At 43.8% G+C, this 23,950-nt stretch overlaps 1 protein-coding gene across 3 annotated transcripts in view; it reads right to left on the bottom strand.

Annotated features, from left to right (window-relative positions):
- The window catches only part of LOC121288905 (cytochrome P450 4B1-like), a 123,588-nt gene that overhangs the window by 26,621 nt on the left and 73,017 nt on the right, over positions 1-23,950 (bottom strand). For all 3 annotated transcript variants that reach the window (XM_041207756.1, XM_041207755.1, XM_041207753.1), the window contains 2 exons: positions 8,485-8,636; positions 969-1,075 (listed from right to left, as the gene is read on the bottom strand). In XM_041207756.1, the coding sequence (XP_041063690.1) occupies positions 969-1,075; positions 8,485-8,636 (259 nt within the window). The remainder of the gene's footprint in view (positions 1-968; positions 1,076-8,484; positions 8,637-23,950) is intronic.

The raw sequence follows: 23,950 nt of genomic DNA, 5'->3' as shown, positions 1-23,950 counted from the left end.
TTTAGGTCTTGACCTCCCTCCTCCATCCCCACCCCCTTTCTGTTTCTTCCCCCTTCCTTTTGTTTTTTCCAATAAATTATATAGATTTTTCTTTTCCCACCTATTTCCATTATTTTAAAATATTTTAAAATCTTTTATGCTCCCTCCACCCCCACTAGAGCTATACCTTGAGTGCTCTACCATCCATTCTTAATTAGCACATTCGTTTAGATAACATCACCAACTTTAACACCTATGTGTTCTTTTGTTCTGTTGTCTGTGACATCTTTTGATGATCTGCTTCTATCACTGTTTGTTTGTCCCTACAACCACACCAACCTCCTCCACTTCTCTCCCCCTACCCAAACCCCGCCCCCGCCACACACCTTAAACCAGCTTATATTTCACCCCTTTCTTGGATTCACTCAGTTCGGTCGAAGGGTCATGAGGACCCGAAACGTCAAGTCTTTTCTTCTCCGCCGATGCTGCCAGACCTGCTGAGTTTTTCCAGGTAATTCTGTTTTTCTTTTGGATTTCCAGCATCCGCAGTTTTTTTGTTTTTATGATTTAACCAGTAGATGCTAGGAGTTGCCTGTCTTGGTCTAGCTATGTGTGAGGGCTTGTTTCCTCCTAACAGCTTCTTTGGTCATCTGTTTAAAGGTAGCTGCAGTTAAGTGACAGGTGATGAGCTGGGAGCCACCAACTTCTGCTTCTAGACCTTGTTGGACACCAAGGTATTACCTCAACCACCACTTTGTTCACTGTACCACCATGAGGTCTGTCTGGAAGTAGACTGAAGCTAGTTTTAATCTGATCATATCTGCTTGACATCATTGGTAGGGGTACTCCTGAGATATGCTTCATCATTTATGTAGTGAATAGTTGAAACTACTGCAGTTTTCATTACAGAAGTTAATTAAAGCCAATAGGAAATCATCTACCGAATGGTTAATTAGAACAATTAACCATTACTACATATAAACACTTACTCTTGCACAAAGCAGAATATCCAAGAAATCTAGGTATCTCTTGTCCTTGATTTTTTCCAATTCCTTCTCATTTTTCAGTGTCTCCTTCCTCTGGCGTATCACTTCCTCTATCACACAGAAAGTCTCATTGGGATTAAATGGTATATACAAACTGTATTATTATTCTTTGCATGCTTGCTAATTTCAGCAGTCCCGGAAGGTAATAACTCTTCACAGAAATGTTGTTAATGTTTTGCTTTGTGTCCTTTATAAATATTTATTTTAATTTGTTTGAAAATATTTGTGTCGTAACAAAGTGAGGGATGTTGATGCCAGGAACAGAACAAGCATAGTTCACACACTAGATGCCGAGAGAAGTCTAGAACCAAGGGATAAGGGGTCACCTATTCAGGACTGGGGATATGAGAAGAAATTTCTTCAGTTAGAATGCTGAATCTTTGAAATTCTTTACCCCAGAGAGCTGCGAATGCACAGTGAATGAGTATATTCTAGACTGGGATCGTTAGATTTTTGGGCAACATGGTGATCAAGAGATAAAGGGACAAAAGGGGAAAGTGGAGCTGATGTAGCATATCAGCCAGGATGATTTTTGGCTGGCTGACCTGGCTAGAGGGGCCATAAAGCCTACTTTTGCTTCTATTTTTTTTATGTTTTTACTACATTGTCAACACCAAGTGCTCTCAGGTCAACGATTGCAAAGTTAGTAGCAGAGTAAATCACGTCACAAACATTACAAAAGAACCTTGATATAGAAGCCTGGTATTCAACCCAACTAATCAATGTTAATAATTACCCTCCGCATGAGTAGTTATCCTAATCTCATGTGGATGTTCTATTTCCCTAGCCCTTTATCACCATTCCTTTCAACCACTTATCTAACCTATTCTTAAATATTGGCATTATTTCTGCTTCAATCACTAATTCCACAGCCTCACAACACACTATGTAAAAAAGGTTTCACCTACACTCTCTCCTAAATCTATTACACTTAACCTTATATCTACTTCGCCTCACTCTGGACTCTTCAGCTAATGGAAACAGTCTGCGTCTTTCTATTTTGTCCCATCATTCATAATTTACAAAACCTCTATGAAATCACTCATAATCTCCTCTCATAAAAGCAGTCCTAAATTTTCCAGTCTGATACCTGACAGCATTCTAGTGAAACAGCTATACTGTTAATTAGATAAATATTATGCTTCCATTGATGTGGAGCCCAAAACTGTATGCAATGGGCTAATTTTTATCAGAGTGGCAGTGGTCCTGATGGTGGGCTGGAAAGCCAGGGGCAACCCCACCTCAGCTGTTTCCAGGAGCCCCAGCCTAATTCTATGCCCACAAGCAAGTAACTGCCTGTTGTTGAAGATCCTATCCCTTTAAGGGGTTGGGGGATGGAGGTAGATCCCACCTTCAAAAACTGCTGGCCAATCAGAAGGAGGAATGGGGTTTGGGGTGGGGGGAGGGGTTTGTTGGTGAGGGCGAGGGCTGTTTCAGCAGGGGCATGCCTTGCCACCAGTTTGGTAGAGGGGAGGGGCGGTTTTCCCTGGACCACAGGGTGTCCAATCAGGAGGGCACCTGTTCAAGTCCACAGGGAAGTTGCCAGCTTTTACTGGGTGGTTTCCCCAAGTGGCAGAGCCCCCCTCCTCCAACCCTCCCCCTACCCCCCGGCCATTGGCAGAATGCCAGCGGCAGTGGGATGAGGTCCTTAATTGGTCACTTAGAACCATAAATGAGCTCTGTGGGGCCAGGCTGTCCTTGACCTTCCCCAGTGCTAAGATAATTTCATGGCATTGGGAAGGCAACGGACACTCAACCCCTATCTGCCTTCCCAACTCTACGGCTCTTCCGCCTCACAACCTGCTCCCGAAGGATAGATTAAATTCTGCCCAGTATTCCAATACACAGCACTGTGGTCTTAATAAGATTTCACTTAGGTTCAGTATCTTCAATTTAGATTGTCTGTACCATTTGCTATAATGCCTAATATTCCATAATGTCTTGCAAATCTGAAAAGCAAATCCGTTTGCTCTTCCACACCATCCAGACTTCCCCATTCAAAATGTAACTATTGCTTTTGTCTTATTACCAAGGTGTACAATCTCATATTTATTGACATTGAATTTCATCTGCAGATTACTCTGCCCATTCCTCCATCTGATCAATACCCGCCTTGCAGCTTTTTCGGAAAGCTCTAAACAAACTACCCTGATAACATGTTCCAATAATAACCTTAAAAGAATATCCGTGACTATTCTGCTGTGATATTTCCATTTCCAATACCAGTCATCTCTATATCCCCACTCAATGAGGCTATTAATAGATGGGTAGATTTGTGGCATAGGCTAAACCATTGGAAGCTATGTTGAGTCAACCCAAATTTAATGAAGCCTTACAGCCACTAAACAAAAAAGACTTGCGTAGGCTTAGACTAGATTAAAGTGAAAGAACTGTGTACAATCCCAATACCAAATAGGTGTAACAATAGAATGTTTATCAACTGTGACACCCACAGAATCACAGAAGTTTAAAAACACCTAGGAGGCTATTCAATGCAACCATTTTGTGGCATCTTTTTAATAGAGCAATGCAAGTATCTGCTCATGCCCGATATTTTTCTCTGCTTCAAATATTTAGTCACTTTTCCCTCAAAGGATGCAATGGCCTCTATCTTAATTATAGTCTGTGGCAAAGCGTTCCACGTTCCAACATTCTTCTGCAGATAGAAATTTCTCCCACCCTCTCTTCTCATTTCTCTTAGTGCCAATTTTGATGTATTAGCAGAAAAGATTTAGTAGAGGCATTCAAAATAATGATGCATTTTATAGGAAGAACAGGAAGAGGTAATGTAAATCAAATGGTACAAATTTTAAAGAGGATGCAGGGGCTGTGTGTATGTACACAAATCTTTGAAGATGACAGGACAAGTTGTAACATAGAAACGTAGAAAATAGGAGCAGCAGTAGGTCATTCGGCCCTTCGAGCCTGCTCTGCCATTTAATATGATCATGGGCTGCTTTTCTTGTTGTGTTCTTGTGCTAGAAAGGAGCGTTGCAATGCATACATTTGTTCCTTAAATATTATCCATTGTCTATCTACTGTCATGTCTTTTAATGAAGTTCCCCAATCTATCTTAGCCAACTGACGCCTTACACCTTTGTAGTTTCCTTTTTAAGATTTAGGACCCTAGTTTCAGATCGGGCTACTTCACTTTTCATTCTAATGAAGAATTCTATCATGTTATGGTCACTGTTCCCTAAAGGATTCTACACAACAAGATTATTAATTAACCCCTTCTCATTGCACAATACCAAATCCAGGAAAGCCTGTTCTCTCGTCAGCTCCTCAACATACTGGTCTAAAAAATCATCTTGTACACACTCCAGGAATTCATCCGCTATAGTATTATTGCTAATTTGGTTTGCCCAGTCTATATGTAAATTAAAGTCACCCATGATTACATGTATCTAATTTCCTGTTTAGTGCTGTCCTCTACCTTATCACTACTATTTGGAGGCCTACAGATAACTCCCACTAATGTTTTCTGACCCTCGTTGCTTCTTAGCTCCATCCAAACTGATGCTACATCTAGATTTTCTGAACCAATATCCTCTCTCACTATCACACTGATTTCATCCTAAGCTAACAAAGCCACCCCACCTCCTAATATTAAGGCAAAATACTGTGGATGCTGGAACTCTGAAACAAAAACAAAAAATGCTGGAAAAACTCAGCAGGTCCAACAGCATCTGTGGAGAGAAAGACAGAGTTAACGTTTTGAGTCCATATGACTCTTCTTCAGAGCCCAACTCCTTTTCCTTTTTGCCTGTCTGTCCTAAATTTTGAGTACCCTTGGATGTTCAGTTCCCAGCCTTGGTCACCCTGCCGCCACGTCTCTGTAATCGCAATCATATCGTACCCGTTTACATCTATTTGCGCTGTTAATTCATCTACTCATTGTGAATGCTCCATGCATTCAGATACAGTATCTTTAGACTTGTCTTTTTAACATTTCTACACTTTTTTTGTATTATGGCCCTATTTGCTGATATGCCTTGTTTCCTCTGCCTACTGCTTTTGTTTTCTACTTTTCTGTCTTTCATTCCTATCTTTGTTTCCCTCTCTCAGGTTTTGTGTCTCCTCACTCAGGTTCCCATCCCCTGCCAATCTAGTTTAAACCCTCCTCCAAAGTACTAGCGAATACCCTGCGAGGATATTGGTCCCGGTCCTGCTGGGGTGCAACCCGTCTAGCTTGTACAGGTCCCATCTTCCCCAGAATCGGTCCCAACGCCTCAGGAATTTAAATCCCTCCCTCCTACATCATGTTTCCAGCCACGCATTCATCTGGTCTATTCTCCTATTCCTGATTTTGCTAGCATGTGGCACTGGGAGTTATCCTGAGATTACTACCTTTGAGGTCCTGCTTTTTAATTTATTTCCTAGCTCCTTATATTCTGCTTTCAGGACCTCATCACTCTTTTTACCTTTGTCATTGGTTCTGATATGGACTTCAACCTCTGGCTGTTCACCCTCCCCCTTCAGAATGTCCTGCAGCCGCTCATGACATCCTTGACCCTGGCACCAGGGAGGCAACACGCCATCCTCGTGAAACGTCTATCTCTTCCCCTTACAATAGAATCCCCTATCACTATTGCTCTCCCACTCTTTCCCCCCCACTCTGTGCAGCGGAGCCACTTGTGGTGCCATGGACTTGACCCTTGCTGCATTCCCCTGAGAAGCCATCTCCCTTAGCAGTATTCAAAACAGAAAATCTGTTGGAGAAAGAGATGGACCCAGGGAACTCCTGCACTACCTGCCTAGTGCTTTTATTCTGTCTGGTGGTCACCCATTCCCTTCCTGCCTGTGCACTCTTTACCTGTGGTGTGACCACCTCACTGTATGTGCTATCCATGAAGATCTCATCCTTGCGGATACTCCACAGTGACTACAAGCACAGCTCCAGTTCCAAAACTAGATTTCGAGTAGCTGCAGCTGGAGACGCTTCCTGCACACATGGTCTCCCTGCACACTGGAAGAGTCCCTGACTTCCCACTTTGCACAGGAGGAGCATTCCACTTGGCTGAGCTGCCCTTCCATGACTTACCCTTAAATTACTCTCTTTACTTTACTTCCTCTAGTTTAGAGAATATTAAGGACAGAAGGAATACCTAACAGGTCCACTGCTCTTCTTACTGAGGAAAGGAAGAAAATGAAAGGATCACCTCCTTCCCTCTTCAGCGAACTCCCTCTCTCAACAACCTCCAACTGAAGCGCTCTAATGCAGCCCAAAGCAGCACTCCAGTGAAAAGAAAAGCAGCACTGTCGATGGGTTGCTTTTATGCTGCCTGAAACTAGCTTCTGAAAACCTGTTTAAGCCAGTTAACTAATTTATTAGCTGCAGCTGCAAGCAGAGCCTGTATAACCCCTGTTTCAAAGCTGGACTAAAACTCACCTTCTCCCAACCCAAAGAGCAACATTTAGTTAGTTGCTAAATTAAAGAAAGGTTAGACTTTAGACAGAAATTAATCCTTAAAAGTCCCTCTCTCACCAAACTCCAACTGAAGCACTCTAATGCAGCCCAAAGTAGCATCCAATGAAGACACGGCTGTTAAAAAAGCATAACAGATTCTAAGCATTCTAAATAGAGGCAATAGAGTGCAAAAGCAAGGAGTTATGGCTTTACAAACCTTTAGAAATCAGTGGCTCAGCTTCAGCTGGAACACTCAGGGCACCACACTTTTAAAAGGATGTTAAGCCTGTAAAGAGGGTGCAGAAGAGATTTACTTAAAGGGAACCAGGGATGAGGAACTCCAGTTATGTATATAGATCAGAGAAGCTGGGGTTGCTCTCCTTATAGCAAAGAAAATTTAGAGGAGATTTGATAGAGGTGTTCAAAATTATGAACAGTTTTGACGAAGTAAATAAAGAAAAACTGTTTCTTCTAGCTGGAAGATCGGTAACCAGAGGACACCAATTTAAGGCAACTGACAAAAAATAACACCACAGAGAGAAAAGGAAATTTTGTTTTCCACAACAAATTGTTTTGGTCTGAAATGCTTTGCCTGAAAAAGTGGTGAAAGCAGATTAAATAGTAACTTTCAAAAGGGAATTGGATATATATGTGTAAAGGAAAAGTTTGCATGGCTATAAGGAAAGAGCACGGGAGTGGGACAAATTGAATAGCACTATCAAAGAGCTGGCACAGGCATGATGGGCTGAATGGACTTCTGTGCTTTATTATTCTATGATAATTTGTCTACAATTGACATGAGATTGATTGATCTACAGTTACCCAATTTATCTTCTCTCCCTTATGGAACAAGCTCATAAATTGGCAGCTCTCCAGTCTCATGGACTAATTTGCACATTTAAGGAGGATTGAAAAATTTTAGCTAGCTTCTGCTATCTCCTCTTTCACTTTTTTCACCAGCCTATGTCACCAGGGCCCAATGACATCCACCTTGAGGTCTGCTAATTTTGAGAAACAATTTGTTTTCTCTAGTTATCTCTAACAATTGTACCCCATCCTCTGTGAATGCACCTACATTCTCCAGGCTTGGCCTAAATAGCCAAGTGGTTATGGTACTGGGTTTGTAACCCCAAGATCAAGAGATCAAATCTCACAATGGCAAACTATGAAACAATGTAACTTCATCTGAAACAGATGGAAATGGGTTTGTACTCGAAAGAGTTACATTCTCCAGGTGTCAGCCTTGGCTCAGTGGGATTTCTCTTGCCTCAGTTAGAAAGCGGTGGCTTCAAGTTCCGCTCCAGAGACTTGAGCACATAAACTAGGCGGACATCTCAGTGTAGTGCTGAGGGAATGATGCATTGTCAAATGTTCCATCTTTTAAATGAGACTTTAAAATGAGGTCCCATCTGACCTGTTAGGTACATGTAAAAGATCCCATATGTTATATTCGAAAGAGCAGGTGAATTCTGACCAATTTTTTAATGCTCAGCAAACATCTCTAAAACAAATGATTTGGTTATTATCTATCTCATTGTGCAAATTGACTGCCTTGATTCCCTACATTATAACAATAATCACTTCAAACGTATTTCGCTGACTTTCGGTCATTCTGAGGCCGTGAAAGCCACTTTATGAATGCAAGCTTTTTCCTTAAGTTCTTCACTTATACAACAGTTCAAATGCAACAGGAAACAACTACTAATTATCTTGTTTGCTCTTTATTTTCTTCCCTTGCCAATGTTTGGAGATGTGTAGCTAAGGATAATTAGCCTTGAAATCGTAATGCATTCTTGTTGGGCCTCTGCCGAGCATCTTACAAATATCACGGCTGTCAATGAGGCCAAAAGGGGATGAAGGTTCTTATTCTCACGACTGGAAACTCAATTTGATAAGAACGAAAACAGTCAGTGAAAATGTTTAAATTTAAAACCAAAACTATGCCTAACACCAAACTAGAAAATCTTCACAGCTTTATATGCAATCAATTCAACTAGTTAATCATGGTTCATCTGTGCCACTTGAATTTTGCAAATGCTTTACACTTACCGGTGTGGCGGTGGGCCAGGTTGCAGGCTTTCCGAAAACGAAATCCATGTGGACTCAGATAGTAGATAAGGTTACTGTGATATGGAAAAGTTCTAAACCGCTGATTGGAGAGGAAGCACAGCTCATACACAGCCTGGATATATGAACTGTCACTGGAAAATTAAGAGAGAATCCTTGAAATTCAGTCAATTGTCATTCTCACATTTCATGCAATTAAAATGCTGAGATTTATTAATAAGGGACCAAGGGGGCAATCTATGGGTGAAGCCAGAGGATATTGCTAGAGTGTTGAATGAATACTTCACATCCTTCTTCACCCAAGAGAATGAGGATGAAGGTATCGACCTCGGGGAAAGAGACTGCGAGGTTCTTAAGCAAATTGATATAGGGAGTGACAAGGTGTTGGAGGTGTTGGTAGGCTTAAAAGTAGACAAATCTCCTGGTCTGGATGATTTGTGTCCCAGGCTGCTGAGGGAGGCAAGGGAGGAGATCGCAGGGGCTCTGAACCAAGTTTTTAATTCCTCTCTGGCCACGGGGGAGGTGCCAGAGGACTGGAGAACAGCTAATGTGGTTCTGCCATTTAAGAAGGGTTGTAGAGATAAGCCAGGGAACTACAGGCCAGTGAGTCTCATGTCAGTGGTAGGGAAACTATTGGAGAAACTTCTGAAGGAGAATATCTATCTCCAATTGGAGAGGCAAGACTTGATCAGGGATAGTCAGCATGGCTTTGTCAGTGGGAGGTCATGCCTAACAAATTTGATTGAATATTTTGAGGAGGTGACCAGGTGTGTAGATGAGGGTAGTGTAGTTGATGTAGTTTATATGGATTTCAGCAAAGCCTTTGACAAGGTCCCACATGGGAGACTTATAAAGAAGGCAAAGGCACATGGGATACAGGGTAATTTGATAAGGTGGATTCAAAATTGGCTTAGTTGTTGGAGGCAGACGGTGATGACAGAAGGATGCTTTAGTGACTGGAAACCAGTGTCCAGTGGCGTACCACAGGGATCTGTGCTCGGTCCCCTATTATTTGGGAGGGGGGGTGGGGGGGTAGGATTTGTAAGTTTACGGATGACACAAAAATTAGCCAGGTGGTTAACAGTGAGGTTGAGTGTTTTGGACTACAGGAAGATATAGACGGGACAGTCAAATGGTCAGATAAGTGGCAGATGGAATTTAACCCTGAAAAGTGTGAGGTGGTACACTTTGGAAGGAGTAATTTGACAAGGAAGTATTCAATGAATGGCACTAGGAAGTTCTGAGGAACAAAGGGACCTTGGCGTGTGTGTCCATAGATCTCTGAAGGCGGAGGGGCATGTTAGTGGGGTGGTGAAAAAGGCATATGGGACACTTGCCTTTATCAATCAAGGCATAGATTACATGTTAGAGTTGTATAGAACCTTGTTGAGGCCATAGCTGAAGTACTGTGTGCAGTTCGGGTCACCACATTATAGGAAGGATGTGATTGCACTGGAGAGGGTGCAGAGGAGATTCACCAGCATGTTGTTACCTGGGATGAAAGATTTAAGTTATGAAGAGAAGTTGGATAGACTTGGGTTGTTTTTGTTGGAGCAGAGAAGACTGAGGGGTGACCTGATCGAGGTGTACAAGATTATGAGGGGCATGGACAGGGTGGATAGGGAGCAGTTGTTCCCCTTAGTTGAAGGGTCAGTCACAAGGGGGGAATAAGTTCAAGGTGAGGGGCAGGAGGTTTAGGGGGGACGTGAGGAAAAACTTTTTTACCCAGAGGGTAGTGACGTTCTGGAATGCGCTGCTGGGAGGGTGGTGGAGGCGGGTGCCTCACATCTTTTAAAAAGTACTTGGATGAGCACTTGCCATGTCATAACATTCAAGGCTACGGGCCAAGAGCTGGTAAATAGAATTAGATAGGTAGGTCAGATGTTTCTCATGTATCGGTGCAGACTCAATGGGCTGAAGGGCCTCTTCTGCACTGTAATTCTGTGATTCTGTGATTTTGTGAAATCATATCTGAAATTTAGGGCTGAATTTTGCTTTCAGTGAGCAGGAGGCAGGGCCCACTCGCTGACACACAAAATGATGCTGGATGACTTTGGGCAGAACCCCCAACGTCATCCCACCCCATTTAAATTTTCAGGAAGGCGGGCCCGCAGCAAAATGAGCTGCGGGCTCGCCGACCTGTCAATGGCCAATTGAGGCCATTAACAGGATCATTTAACCAATTAACGGACCTGCCCGTCCAACCTTAAGGTTGGCGGGTCAGCCAGGAGCCCCGGTGGCAACTAGAGAAAACATGAAACCTCATCCAGTGGCGGGATGAGGTTTCATGTAGGGATTTAAAAAGTTTAATAAAGTTTTAGTATAAATTATGAACATGTCCCATCTCATGTGACATTGTCACATGAGGGGGACATATTAAGGATATTTTTCCTCTATTTTTAATGTTTTTAAAACTGTCAGCGATCTCCATGAGGCAGCACTTAGCCTCAGGGAGATGTGCCCTCTTTTGTGCAGAGCGCTTCCCGGCAGACGCTTCACTGGGTGGGCCTTAATTGGCCCGCCCACATAAAACGGCGGCGGAGTCCGCTTCTCCAGCGGGGATCGGCTCCCCGCCCGCCGGAGATTTGGTCGGGTTCGCCCGCCAGGCAGAAAATTCTACCCTTAGATAGGGATTGAAGATTAAGTCAGGGCTTATCTTCCCCTATGGTTGAGGTGCATCTCCAGAGACTGCCAGTAAATGACACGGGGGTGGGTGGGGGTAGTGTCAAATTAGGGGAAGCTGGACAAGGAATGGACTCTTTTGGAAATGGTCTCTCTATATTTGGTCAAGCAGTGGTATTAAATGGGGGATGTGGCTTTGTCCCTGTCTTCTCAGCAATCTGTAAAAACTAGTGATCTATGAGCGCTTGCACAGCCTACAGAAGAACAAGAATACTGGATGCACCTTCAGCATTCAAAGAATGCAAATCATCATCATCAACAACTTGCATTTATAGAAGAAAATATGTGGGAAGATGTATTTCCCTAATTTTTGTCACTTCAATATTGAACGATCACTAACCCGGGGAGTGGGCGACATGCACCCCTGAGCTATTTTCTTCGCTGCCCACTGAGGAAAGCAGTTTGTTATTTTGCAAACTTTTAAAGTTACAAATTTAATTGATTCAACTGTTACATTCAGTAGAGGAACTCCAATTTCGACAGGATTATCAGCAGTAAAAGTTATCTTCTGACTCTTCTATAACCAGACATGCTTGATAGTTAAAGCTCCGAAGTTCAGCTGTTATAAATATGAGTAAATGAGCTGCTTTCTTTATTTCGAGTTGTTGGAAATCAGCCAAAGCAATTCAATTTTTTAAAAGTTTTTGTATGCGTGCTGTGCATTTAACCACAAAACTCTCCTTCATGTCTTTTTCAGAACAGATAGTATAAACAGCAACTCAGTGAAGCTCCACTAATCACTATCCCTATAACGAACCTTTGTCAATTTACCTCAATCTTCATTCATATACCTTTAATCATTTACTTGTGCAGTCGAGTTCATTTTAAATCCATCTAATGTTACTAATGCACTGTTAACCTTTTAAAGGCTTTGATGCAGGACCACCAAGAGTTAAATTTCCAAATAAATTGTACTGACTAAATTGCATCTTTCATTCAGGTCAGAGGCTGTCAATTCTGAGGTGAGTAACTCACCTCCTGACTCCCCAGATCCTGTCCACCATTTACAAGCCACAAGTTAGGAGTGCGATGGAATACTCTCCACTTACCTGGATGAGTGCAGCTCCAGCAGCACTTAGGAGACTCAACAGTATCCAGGATAAAGCAGCCCAATTGATCAATACCCCATCTGCCCACCGCCTTAGCTATTCATTTCCTCTGCTACCAGTGCACTGTAACAGCTAGATGCACTGCAGCAACTCATCAACTCTCCCTCGACAGCACTTTCCAAACCTACAATCTTTACCATCTAGAAGGACAAGAGCAGCAGGTGCATGCAAACACCACCACCTGCAGGTTTCCCTCCAAGCCACACAACATCCTGATTTGGAACTATATTGAATTTCCTTTCCTGTCGCTGGGTCAAAAACCTGGAACTCCCTCCTTGACATCAATATGGGTGTACCTACACCACATGGACTCCAGTGGTTCAAGAAAGCTACTCAAAACTACCTTCTCAAGGGCAACTAGGGATGGGCAATGAATACTGGGCTTGCCAGTGGCGCTCGCATGCTAGGAATAAATTTTTAAAAATCATTCATCAATTCCTTTATTCCCTACAACAATGACTGAAGATTTATCAGACAAACCATATTAGCCTAGATTTGCTTCTCAGGCATATGTGAAAAGAACAGTTGCTTCACTTCTCGTGTACATTGCTGTGTTTGAAAACATTTTGGTAAGTGTTTCAAGGAAGCATACGCCAGCCCTTGTCACATTTTGCAGCTTCTCTACACTTCTTACTCATGATTATTTTGGTTCTAATTTTAAATCGCCCTCTTGGGCAAGTCCCAGGTCCATGTATATTCCACAGACTCTACAGATTTAGATAATGTTTGATAATATGCCCAAGAAAATGAAATCGAAAACCCTGTATGTTAATTGCTCTTGCTAGATCTTGGCTATCTAAGATAAACAAACAAAGCATCATGCTTTCAGAATTTGTTTTTACGTTTAGATCCATTCAGTAGATTTATTTTAACAAAAGACAAATAGTGAATAGGTAGCAGTCATAGAATAATTGTATAGTTCCAACAGAAGGTATCACTTGACTCGAGTGAACAACTAATATAGACAGCAACTTTAATTACTGAATTAACTCTGTGCAAATGACTTTCAAGTACACACTGTACTTTTCTCAGTAAAACTGTACGTTTTCTGCTGGTGCAGAGGTGGCCTGGCAATAAAGAAATGGGGCAGAGAGGCCTTCCATTGAAACATCACCTCAAAAAATGGCTACAGTGATTTGCCTCCCATGATTCTTGCTGTAATCATGGGCCTATCTCAATATTTCCTTTTGGCAGTGTCTGAGAATTATGTAGCTTCCCTGCAAAACAGTGAGACATGCCTGCAATTGGAACCTGACTTGTAGCTTCTTTCCATCAGCGGCACTGTCTTGTTTATGGCTGAGGTTAATAACAGTATTTAAAGTAAAGAGGGTATATATTATCATTGAGGGTAAATTCTGTAGAAGTATTAGGCTCTTGCAAACATAATTTGAGATTGGGATTGGATTTTCACAGATTTGGGAAGACACCATGGCCTTTAAAAATGTGGGCAGGAACCAGACGCAGAAGTGTCTACCCATTTCAGACAGATCCAATTTTTGCCGATAGGGGAAAGGGGGTAGTGCATGATTCACACAGAAGGGAAACCCAACCTCTGTAGGGCTATATGAACTCAGTGCTGAGTTCAAACAGACCCCATTTTGGCTGGTCCAAGGGCCTTCACCCGCAGTGTGGGATCTATGAACTGATGGAGTGTTCGGAAATGCTCTTGAAGGGCTGGTGATGTCTGTACAACTGTCATGATCTGAAGTTTTTTAAATGTCCCATTCTTTAAAATTAAAAATAAAAACAGGCTGCAGCTGTCAGTGACAGTTTAAAAAACCCTCTGCTGGACTGCTTTAATTGACAGCTTAGAGATAAATGTAGCATATGGTTGTGTAGTTTAATAGAGCTCTTTATTGAATTCCCTCAAGGGTTAGCTTTACATCATTGTGAATGCTTGGCTGAGTTTCAAAGAGCTACAATTATCTCAGAAGGGTGTTCTGAGTTATGTTTTATTGATAGCTTAAAGAGGCTAGTAATGGATTAGGTGTCTTTGATGTGGCTTCTGAATAGAGGTTTTTATATGAGATTAACCACTTGAGGAGATTTAACAGCTTTGAATGGATTTTATGAATGGGTTTTTTTCATAATCAAGTGTGTAGGAGTGAGATTGCTTGAATTTATTTTTTTCATATCCACAAGGCTCCTGTGGACTGCCCATGGTGGATACTGGGTGAGTGGCTCTGAAGATGGCAGGAGGGCATGAGGCACCATGGGGGTGGGTGGAGGCCATGAGTTGGCATTGAGTTGGCATGGAGAGTAGGAGCAGCCATGGGGAGGCGGAGGCCATGAATTGCCATTGTTGGCATGGATGGTATGAGGGGCCATGGGGATGTTTGGGGGGCATTTGTTGGCACTGGGTTGGCATGGAAGCTATAAGGAGCCATGGCGGTGGGTGGGGAAGGGTGAGCTATAAGGCTTAGCAACTTCTAAAACCACTGGAACACACTGCCAGAGAACTGAGGCATACCTTCTAACCAACCGGCTTTGGCATTTGCCTGCCCTCGTGACCACCTCCATTCTGCTTCAGGGGTCAGCGGGCCTGGCTCTAACCTGCACCCGTGGAGTGAAAATCCTGTATTTTGGGGTACTGTTTACCGAGGCAGATCCAGTGAGTTGGGAAATTTCCCACTTTGAGCTACGCACCTTAGTAGCCAAAATCCAGTTCTAGATATGTGGTTGCAATTAAGTTATGTAAATGGAGAGGGAGGGCAGAATCTTCCCAGTCCCACAGAGACAGGTTTGAAAGTGGGTCTGGGAGCAAACTTTGAGATTAGGGCAATAGGTTCCTGAGCCAACAAGTTCCTGCCTCTGCCAATCATGCTAGAAGTGATGAAATTGGAGGCAACTCATGAAGGGCTTATTGAGGAGGGAACGGGAAACCTCTGCTGGGATCTGCCTGGTGTCAAAGTGAACTCCTGCTGAGTGCTGAGCCCAGCAATTCATGGAGGTGCCCTCCTGAGTTGCAGACTCCATGCCCCAATGACAGGCTGTAGGGTAGGGAAGTGACTTGGGAAATGAAACAAGTCGATATTAAAACTGATATTAAAGATGTGCATTAACGGCTTTAAAAAAAGACAAATGTAGTTATTAGCATTAATAGCTTTAAGTGTAGTTGTAAGGGCTCGTTCTAAGCATGATGGGAAATGTAGCTAATTCAGGGGCATTAAGGGTATGGTGCTATGGGAACCCAATTAAATGACCTTCACAGCTTGGGTAAACAAGGCATTAAGGTGATAACAAAAACAGATATGGAGTCAATAAATCACAACATGAACGCATCCCTGCTAAGGCAGAAATGCCACAACTGTTGAAATAACCGGGGATATCTGCATTAGGATTTTTATTAAGTGATGTACGTGTAAGATATTGGCCAGGATTTTCTATGCCCGCTGGCGTCGGGCGTGTTCGGTGGCGTGAGCGGACAATATGGCACAATTGATTTCATGAAGTCTGCTCACCATGCCAACATGTTTCACAACAGCACATAAGTGATATACACCTGGTGGGCTGCACTTTGGTCAGGACTTCAAGGTTTGTTTGCCTATCTTGCTTTGGTCAGCAACTGTAGTCATCAGCGCCAGGCTTCACAGACAACACCACATCACTTTTAGGGGGTTCATGGGTATCTCTCTAGCTAAGAGATTAGCCATGTGTGGGTGGCTTTTCAATGGCTGCAGGGCTAGGGCTTGCTTGGGGAAGGGGGAAAGTGGCCTCAGGCAAAGGAAGAGGCTGCAGGACGGGAGCTATACTGGGGAAGGAGGGTATCCCAGGTTGTGTGTGGGGGCACATGTTGATCTATGCAAGTGGCCTCAAGATGGTGAGAGCTGAGGAGGCAGTCTGCAGAGGAGATGAGGCCAGGTGGACATGTGAGGCAAAAACAAAAATACCTGGAAAAACTCAGCAAGTTTGACAGCATCTGCGGACAGGAATACAGTTGACATTTCGAGTCCGTATGATTCTTCATCAGAACCAAGGAAATAGTGAAATGAGGTGAAATATAAGCTGGTAGAGGGGGGTGGGACAGGTAGAACTGGATAGGGGGCCAGTGATAGGTGGAGGCAAAGAAGAGATTACCAAATATGTCATAGACAAAAGGACAAAGGGGTGTTGACGGTGGTGATATTATCTAAGGAACGTGTTAATGGGGTCATTAAGGGTAGCAAACAGGACAAGCTAGTGGCAGATGGCCCCAGTGGGGGTGGAGTGGGGGGAAAGGATTGAAATAGGCTAGAAGGTGGAGATAAAACAACAGACGAAAATAAAAAATATATATTTTTTAAATTATAAACTATTGGAAAAAGGGGGAACGGAAAGGGGGTGGGGATGGAGAACAGAGTTCATGATCTGAAATTGTTGAACTCAATATTAAGTCCGGAAGGCTGTAAAGTGCCTAGTCAGAAGATGAGGTGCTGTTCCTCCAGTTTGCATTGAGCTTCACCAGAACATTGCAGCAAGCCAAGGATGGACATGTGGGCATGAGAGCAGGGTGGTGTGTTGAAATTGCAAGTGACAGGGAGGTCTGGGTCATGCTTGCGGACAGACTGAAGGTGTTCCACAAAGCGGTCACCTAGTCTGCGTTTGGTCTCTCCAATGTAGAGGAGACCGCATTGGGAGCAGTGAATGCAGTAGACTAAATTGAGGGAAGTGCAAGTGAAGCGCTGCTTTATTTGAAAGGAATGTTTGGGCCCTTGGACGGTGAGGAGGGGGGAAGTAAAGGGGCAGGTATTGCACCTTCTGCGGTTGCATGGGAAGGTGCCGTGGGAGGGGGTTGAGGAGTAGGGAGTGATGGAGGAGTGGACCAGGGTGTCCTAGAGGGAACGATCCCTGTGGAAAGCCACCAGGGTGGGTGAAGGGAAGATGTGTTTGGTGGTGGCATCATGCTGGAGTTGGTGGAAATGGTGGAGGATGATCCTTTGAACGCGGAGGCTGGTGGGGTGATAAGTGAGGACAAGGGGGACCTTATCATGGTTCTGGGAGGGAGAGGAAGGTGTGAGGGCGGATGCGCGGGAGATGGGCTGGACACGATTGAGGGCCCTGTCAACCACTGTGGGTGGAAAACCTCGGTTAAGGAAGAAGGAAGACATGTCAGAGGAACTGTTTTGGAAAATGGCATCATCAGAACAGATGTGACGGAGGCGAAGGAACTGAGAGAATGGGATGGAGTCCTTACAGGAAGCGGGGTGTGAGGAGCTGTAGTCAAGGTAGCTGTGGGAGTCGGTAGGCTTGTAATGAATATTGGTGGACAGTCTATCACCAGAAATTGAGGTCAAGGAAGGGAAGGGAAGTGTCAGTGATGGACCACGTGAAAATGATGGAGGGGTGGAAATTGTAAGCAAAATTAATAAGTTTTCCCAGATCCAGACGAGAGCATGAAGCGGCACCGAAGCAGTCATCAATGTACTGGAGAAAGAGTTGTGGGAGGGGACCTGAGTAGGACTGGAACAAGGAATGTTCCACATACCCTGTAAAGAGACAGGCTAAATTGGGGTCCATGCGGGTATCCATAGCCACACCTTTTATTTGAAGGAAGTGAGACGAGTTTAAGGAGAAATTGTTCAGTGACAGAACAAGTTCAGCTAGATGGAGGGGAGTAGTGGTGGATGGAGATTTCTCAGGCCTCTGTTCGAGGATGAAGCGGAGAGCACTCAGACCATCCCTGTGGGGGATGGAGGTGTAGAGGGATTGGACCTCCATGGTGAAGAGGAGGCAGTTGGGACCAAGGAACTGGAAATTGTTGATATGATTTAGGGCGCAAGAGGAATCGCGGATATAGGTGGAAAGAGACTGGACAAGGGGAGAGAGAATGGAGTCAAGGTAGCAAGAAATGAGTTCCGTGGGGCAGGAACAGGCTGACATGATCGGTCTGCCGGGACAGTCCTGTTTGTGGATTTTGGGTAGGAGGTAGAAGCAGACCGTCCGAGGTTGGGAGACTGAGTTTGGAAGCTGTGGAAGGAAGATCTCCAGAGGAGATGAGGGCAGTGACAGTCCTGGAAACAATGGCTTGATGTTCAGTGGTGGGGTCATGGTCCAGGGGGAGGGAGGAGGAAGCGTCTGCGAGTTGACGCTCAGCTTCTGCGAGGTAGAGGTCAGTGCGCCAGAGAACAACAGCACCACCCTTGTCAGCGGGTTTGATGACAAAGTCAGGGCTGGACCTGAGAGAACATAGTGCAGCAAGTTCAGAAAGAGACAGGTTAGAGTGGGTGAGAGGAGCAGAGAAATTGAGATGATTGATGTCACGCCGACAGTTCTCAATGAAAGACCAAGAGCAGGTAAAAATCCAGAGGGAGGGGTCCCCATGGAGGTGGGTAAAAGGATCCATTGAACGGGGAGAGGATTCCTGCCCAAAGAAGTGAGCACGGAGACGAAGGCAGCGGAAGAAGAGTTCAGCATCGTGCCGAGCCCGAAATGGACATGTGTGTGAGAATGGGTGGTGATGTCCCTTGAGCTGGCACTGAGTGAGATGTCAGTGAATGTGTAATGGGCTTGAGTCTGTGAGTTTAGAGTGATGAGATGGTTGCCATACCTTGGCTGCACAGACGAGATCATTCATCCTCTATCTGCATTGGATGGCCAACCTCTTCTGTGCAGCATTGGCACTGACCACTGCTGCCACTGCCTGCCATGCTGGATTGTTTATGCCGCTGCCCGTCCTGTGGCCAGAGCAGGGGTAGAGGATGTCACGGCGGACCTCCGCGGCATCCAAAAGGCATTCCAGTGACGCGTTATTAAACCTGAGGGCTGCAGTCTTTTTGCCTTTTGTGGACATCTTCTCTGCAGTAGTTCTGGGCTGGAAGTACTGAGATGTGTGCACGCGGCTGGACTTTAAATATGGTGCCCGGTGAGGCAATGACATGGCGGGAGAATGAGAGCGTTTCCTGGGAATGGATAAGTAATATGGCGGGTTTGGGACGATACGGTGTGAAAACTTGCTTTTATGTCTTGAGTTGATGAGTTGACTAGTCAAGTAAACTCAAATTGCATGCCTTCGTATACACTTGTTAGTTGATGCTCGCTATCAATAACAGAGAGTGACTGACATAAGAACAAACTGCGATTGTTTATTGCAACAAAAGGCAGAGCGCTAAATCCTTGTGTGCTCCCACAACCACCTCCAGCTCTAGACTTGCAGTTAACCAATAGCCCACGCTATACTTTAATTGTTCAATACTATCACATGGTTAGCCCACTTGCATTCTCTTAAAGGTACATGGTACTCCACTTTACCACACCCGCCATCGCAGCCGGCGGGTAAAACATCATTTTATCTGCCCACTACCGCGCTTCGTGCAAATATGGGACAATTCCGCCCACTGTGTTTTTCTATAACCCAGAGGTATAAATATGCTACACAGACATTGTATTATTGAGAGAGGCCCTTGGAAAGGCAGTGGGGGCTGAATTCCCAGCATATGCTTGAATAAACCTTTGTTTACCAGAAAACTCGCAGATTCGAGTGGTCTCGGTTTACCACAACAAATTGGCAGAGAAGGCAGGACCTTACAATATCAGACACTGGCACTTGATCAAACATTGACAGCAGAGGACGGGTAAGTACGTTCATTTACCACCCATTAGATAGGGCGGTCGGCGTTTGAAACGGCAGGCTGGTGGGTCAGTCTAAGGATCCGAACCGGCATATGAGTTTGTGAGCGTGGTAACTAAAGGTAGCATGGCGCCACGAGCACGATTTGGTTCCTTGGGTAAACAAGAAGGAAGGGATTATTGTACTTGTTTCCAGGGTAAACTAAAAGGCTAGTGAGAAAACCTGTGTGATAAAATGGTATCGACTGTTTCCTAGTATCTGGTGTAGTGAGAAAACTGGTGTTGTAAAATGGTTTTAACCATTTCCTAGTGAGAAAGCTGGTGTGGTAAAATGGTATCGACTGTTTCCTAGTGTCCGGTGGAGTGAGAAAACCAGTGCTGTAAAATGGTATTAACTGTTTCCAACTGAGAAAACCTGTGTGGTGAAATGGTATTGAACGTTTCTTAGTATCTAGTGGAGTGAGAAAACCGCTGTGGTAAAATGGTATTAACTGTTTCCTAGTGAGAAAACCTGTGTGGTGAAATGGTATCGACCATTTCTTAGTATCCAGTAGAGTGAGAAAACCTATGTGGTAAAACAGTATTGACCATTTCTTAGCGTCTGGTGTAGTGAGGGATAGTGAAGGATCCATCTCCTAGTAAGAAAGCAATAATAGTAGTCAGACTATAAACATAACATTCAGCTGTGGCAGAAAAAAATGTAGAGTGAGGACCTGAAAGGTCCGCCATTGACTTTTTCATAAATAACTTAAAAAAATTAATTGATCTAAGTCACAAGGGCTGTTTGTTCTATAGAGAAAGAAAGAGTGAGAGAGAGAGGGAGAGTGTGTGTGTGTGTGTGTGTGTGTGTGGGGGGGGGGGGGGGGGGGGGGGGGGGGGGGGGGGGGGGGCTACCCCTCGGGGGTTAATAAGCAGTGACAGGCAGGAGCAGAGGAAATCTAAGCTTCAGTCATTTTGGTTCTCCATGTAGGTGGAGCACTGAAGATCCCTTTATTCCCTCCACTGCTACTTGAAGTTTCGTTTAGAGTGTGAAAGTTTAAAGTTGTTAAGAAAAATATTGTAAGAATGGAAATACATACCTTTATATGTGTGTGTGTGTGTGTTCAATGAAGTGCTTGTGTGCAAGGAAGAATTTGTGTGTGAGCTTTAATGTGTTTTCTTCCCTAAATTGTCATTTGTGTGTAGAGTTCAGCAGTTTTGAATCAAAAGCCTCAGATTATGAGTCGGTTTAAAAGTATACTCAAACATTCCAATTTTTTGACTATAAGGTTCAAGTTGAGATTTCTGGCCAAAATCACAATTCAAAAGTACTGTAAAGATAAAACACGTAAAAACATTTTACGTGGGCGGGCTAATTAAAGCCTGCCCAGTGTGACGTGCACCCGGAAGTGCTGAGCGCTCCCTGTGCAGGCGGGGGTTTCCCTGAACCGGGAGTTCGCTCTTTCACGCATGCATGCACACGGAAGAACGCAGAAATCTCCCTGAGGCACGGAGATAAGTTTAAAGTGTAAGAAGCTTAATAAAGTGGCGGAAAAATTTTTATGACATGTCTCCTCATGTGAAACTGTCCAATGAGCATGGACATGTGCATTAATTTTATTGAAATTTTTTGTGAAAATTTAAAATCATTCATGAAACCTTATCCCGCCCGTGGATGAGCTTCCATGAAAAATGTGAAGGCTGCCTGGGCTTTTCGCCTGCCCGCCAACCTTAAGGTTAGACAGCAGCTCCATTAATTATTTGAATTGAAAGTTAAATGGCCTTAACAGGCCTTTGGTGGTTTGGTGGGCATGAAGCCGACTCGGCTGTGCGCCCGCTGAACTGAAAATCTAAATGATGCATGTCCGACGTCACCCCTCGTCATTTTACGCCTCAGCGAGTGGGCCCCACCCCTGTTCGCCGAGCCAAAAATTCTCCCCTATGTGTTGATAAACACGTGAGACGTTAAACTGGATACAATTTTATACACATGAGAAAGAGGTAGTTTTAATTTTGATGGTGTAAATTACAGTTCTTCCAAAGTTTAAAAACTTGAGGTTTGGTTCACGATAAAGTTCTCAAAAAGGAATTTTTATTTTAAAAGTTTGACAACAATTGACACTAATTCAAATTCTGCAAGCTTTTTGTATTTGTAAGTCTGTTCCCAAAATATAAAGTTAAGCTCAAGACTTTGACAAAGTTTGGCAGAAATCCAATTTTTGGCAGAGTTAAAGAAAGCAGTTCAACAATACTGCTATTTGAATCTCGGATAATGTTAGTGAAAAATAAAAGGTCAGGCACAATCTGGTGGGTTACCTTTGAGAAAATGAAATGTTGTTTAAGGAGAAGATAAGGAACAAAACATGTTAATGCCTGGAATCAAATAGAAATGTTTGATTTCTGTTTTAAAAATATTATGAGAATACTTTATTGCAGTGCAGAGTCTCTCCAGACAACCTGAACGAGATAAGATGGCAACTATTACATGCGTAAAATGGCATAAGGAAATTATTAAGGTTAGGAGATAAAGTTAGGGAAAGAGGACACAAGATACAAACTGTTTTAAGAGAACTGAATTTGATAACCTGGCCATCGCCTGAGAAATTGGAACCGTACAGGGGTAGATAAGCAAAGATCCAGAGATGGAGACTCCCCTTTGATATGAAATGGTTAATTTGGCCTAAAGAGTAAGGAAGCATTTTAAAACCATCAGGGCATCAGAGAAATTGACCTTAAGACAGTTTTAGGATGATCATGGCCAGAGGGAGTTAAAAAAAACTTAAAAGGTAAAAGTATGTAGTTGAGGCAATTGAAAGGTAAGGCAAAATAATACTTAACAACAATTTACCACAAGATGGATACAGGTAAAGGAAGAGCTGGAAATAGGATAATTAATGTGCCTGCAAGCTACATAAAATAGGACCACAGGATTAACACCCTGAAGACGGGCAGAGTTAAGCGGCTCCCAGAGAGAACCGCCACTGAAGTGAAGATACTGGGCCATTGAAAGATAGGATAAGAAGGTGCATTGTAGAGTTGTCTAGACAGCGGAGATCCGAGGTGAGACAGCAGCAGGAGATAGCAGACCAGGAAAGAAGTGAATGGGAACAGCTCCTCCAGGACAAGCCAGAAGTGAGGGATAAGGTAATAGTTAAGGGAGTACCAGAACGACTAGGACCTACCCTGCGATGGCAAGGACCTTGCAGGATAATGATAACTAGTGATCCATGTGTACGTTTGGAAGCATCAGTCACAGGTGAAGCCTTCTATCTCACAGTCTGTTTCTACCAGTAGGAAAGCAACAAGCCACTGACTTAATTATTTTGTTTCAGGCGAATCCCCAGAGCAATGGTGAATTGTAGGGTGGCCGCCGCTGTACTCATCCTCGCTACAAAATTAGCAGCATGGGAGGCACCTACTGTGAACACCGATAAGGACTTTTGTCTGCATCTCAGGCAGTATGTGCAATTATTAAAAGGAGGGAGCAAAGAATGGATAATGAAACCAAGTGTTTGGATTTCACGTTGAGTCATTACCAGTAGCCATTGTGTTATTCAGGTTATATTATCAAAAGGGGACAGTCTGACTCAGGTAACATTGCCTCGGCTTTTACGCTAATGACACGGCTGGAAATGTGGACATAAAAGGAGTATATAATACCAGCTCAGGCTGTGTCCAACACAGGACTGAAAATTATGGTGGGATGGACTAATCTGCCCCCATTTGTTTGGGAGTCAGGATTAGAGGGACAATATTGTCAAGAACAATGTATAAATGTTGTTAGTCGGTTTGGTTGTAGCAATACGAGCTGCTTTAATTTGTCAACCTGCGGGTATCACTAATACCCAGCCAACATGTCACCGCCCCTGGATGGGATAATTAGAATTGGGAAATCCAAAGTGATACTACATGATGAGCAGGACTTTTACCTCATAAAAACAAAAAACTGCGGATGCTGGAAATCCAAAACAAAAACAGAATTACCTGGAAAAACTCAGCAGGGCTGGCAGCATCGGCGGAGAAGAAAAGAGTTGACGTTTCGAGTCCTCGTGACCCTTCAGCAGAATTGGGTGAATCCAAGGAGAGGGGTGAAATATAAGCTGGTTTAAGGTGGGTGAGGGGAGAGAAGTGGA

The sequence above is a fragment of the Carcharodon carcharias genome, chromosome 16 (genome assembly GCF_017639515.1).
Source record: "Carcharodon carcharias isolate sCarCar2 chromosome 16, sCarCar2.pri, whole genome shotgun sequence".
Taxonomy (NCBI): domain Eukaryota; kingdom Metazoa; phylum Chordata; class Chondrichthyes; order Lamniformes; family Lamnidae; genus Carcharodon; species Carcharodon carcharias.
Note: the sequence above shows the minus strand (reverse complement) of the source record. Positions and strands in the feature narration are given on the sequence as shown.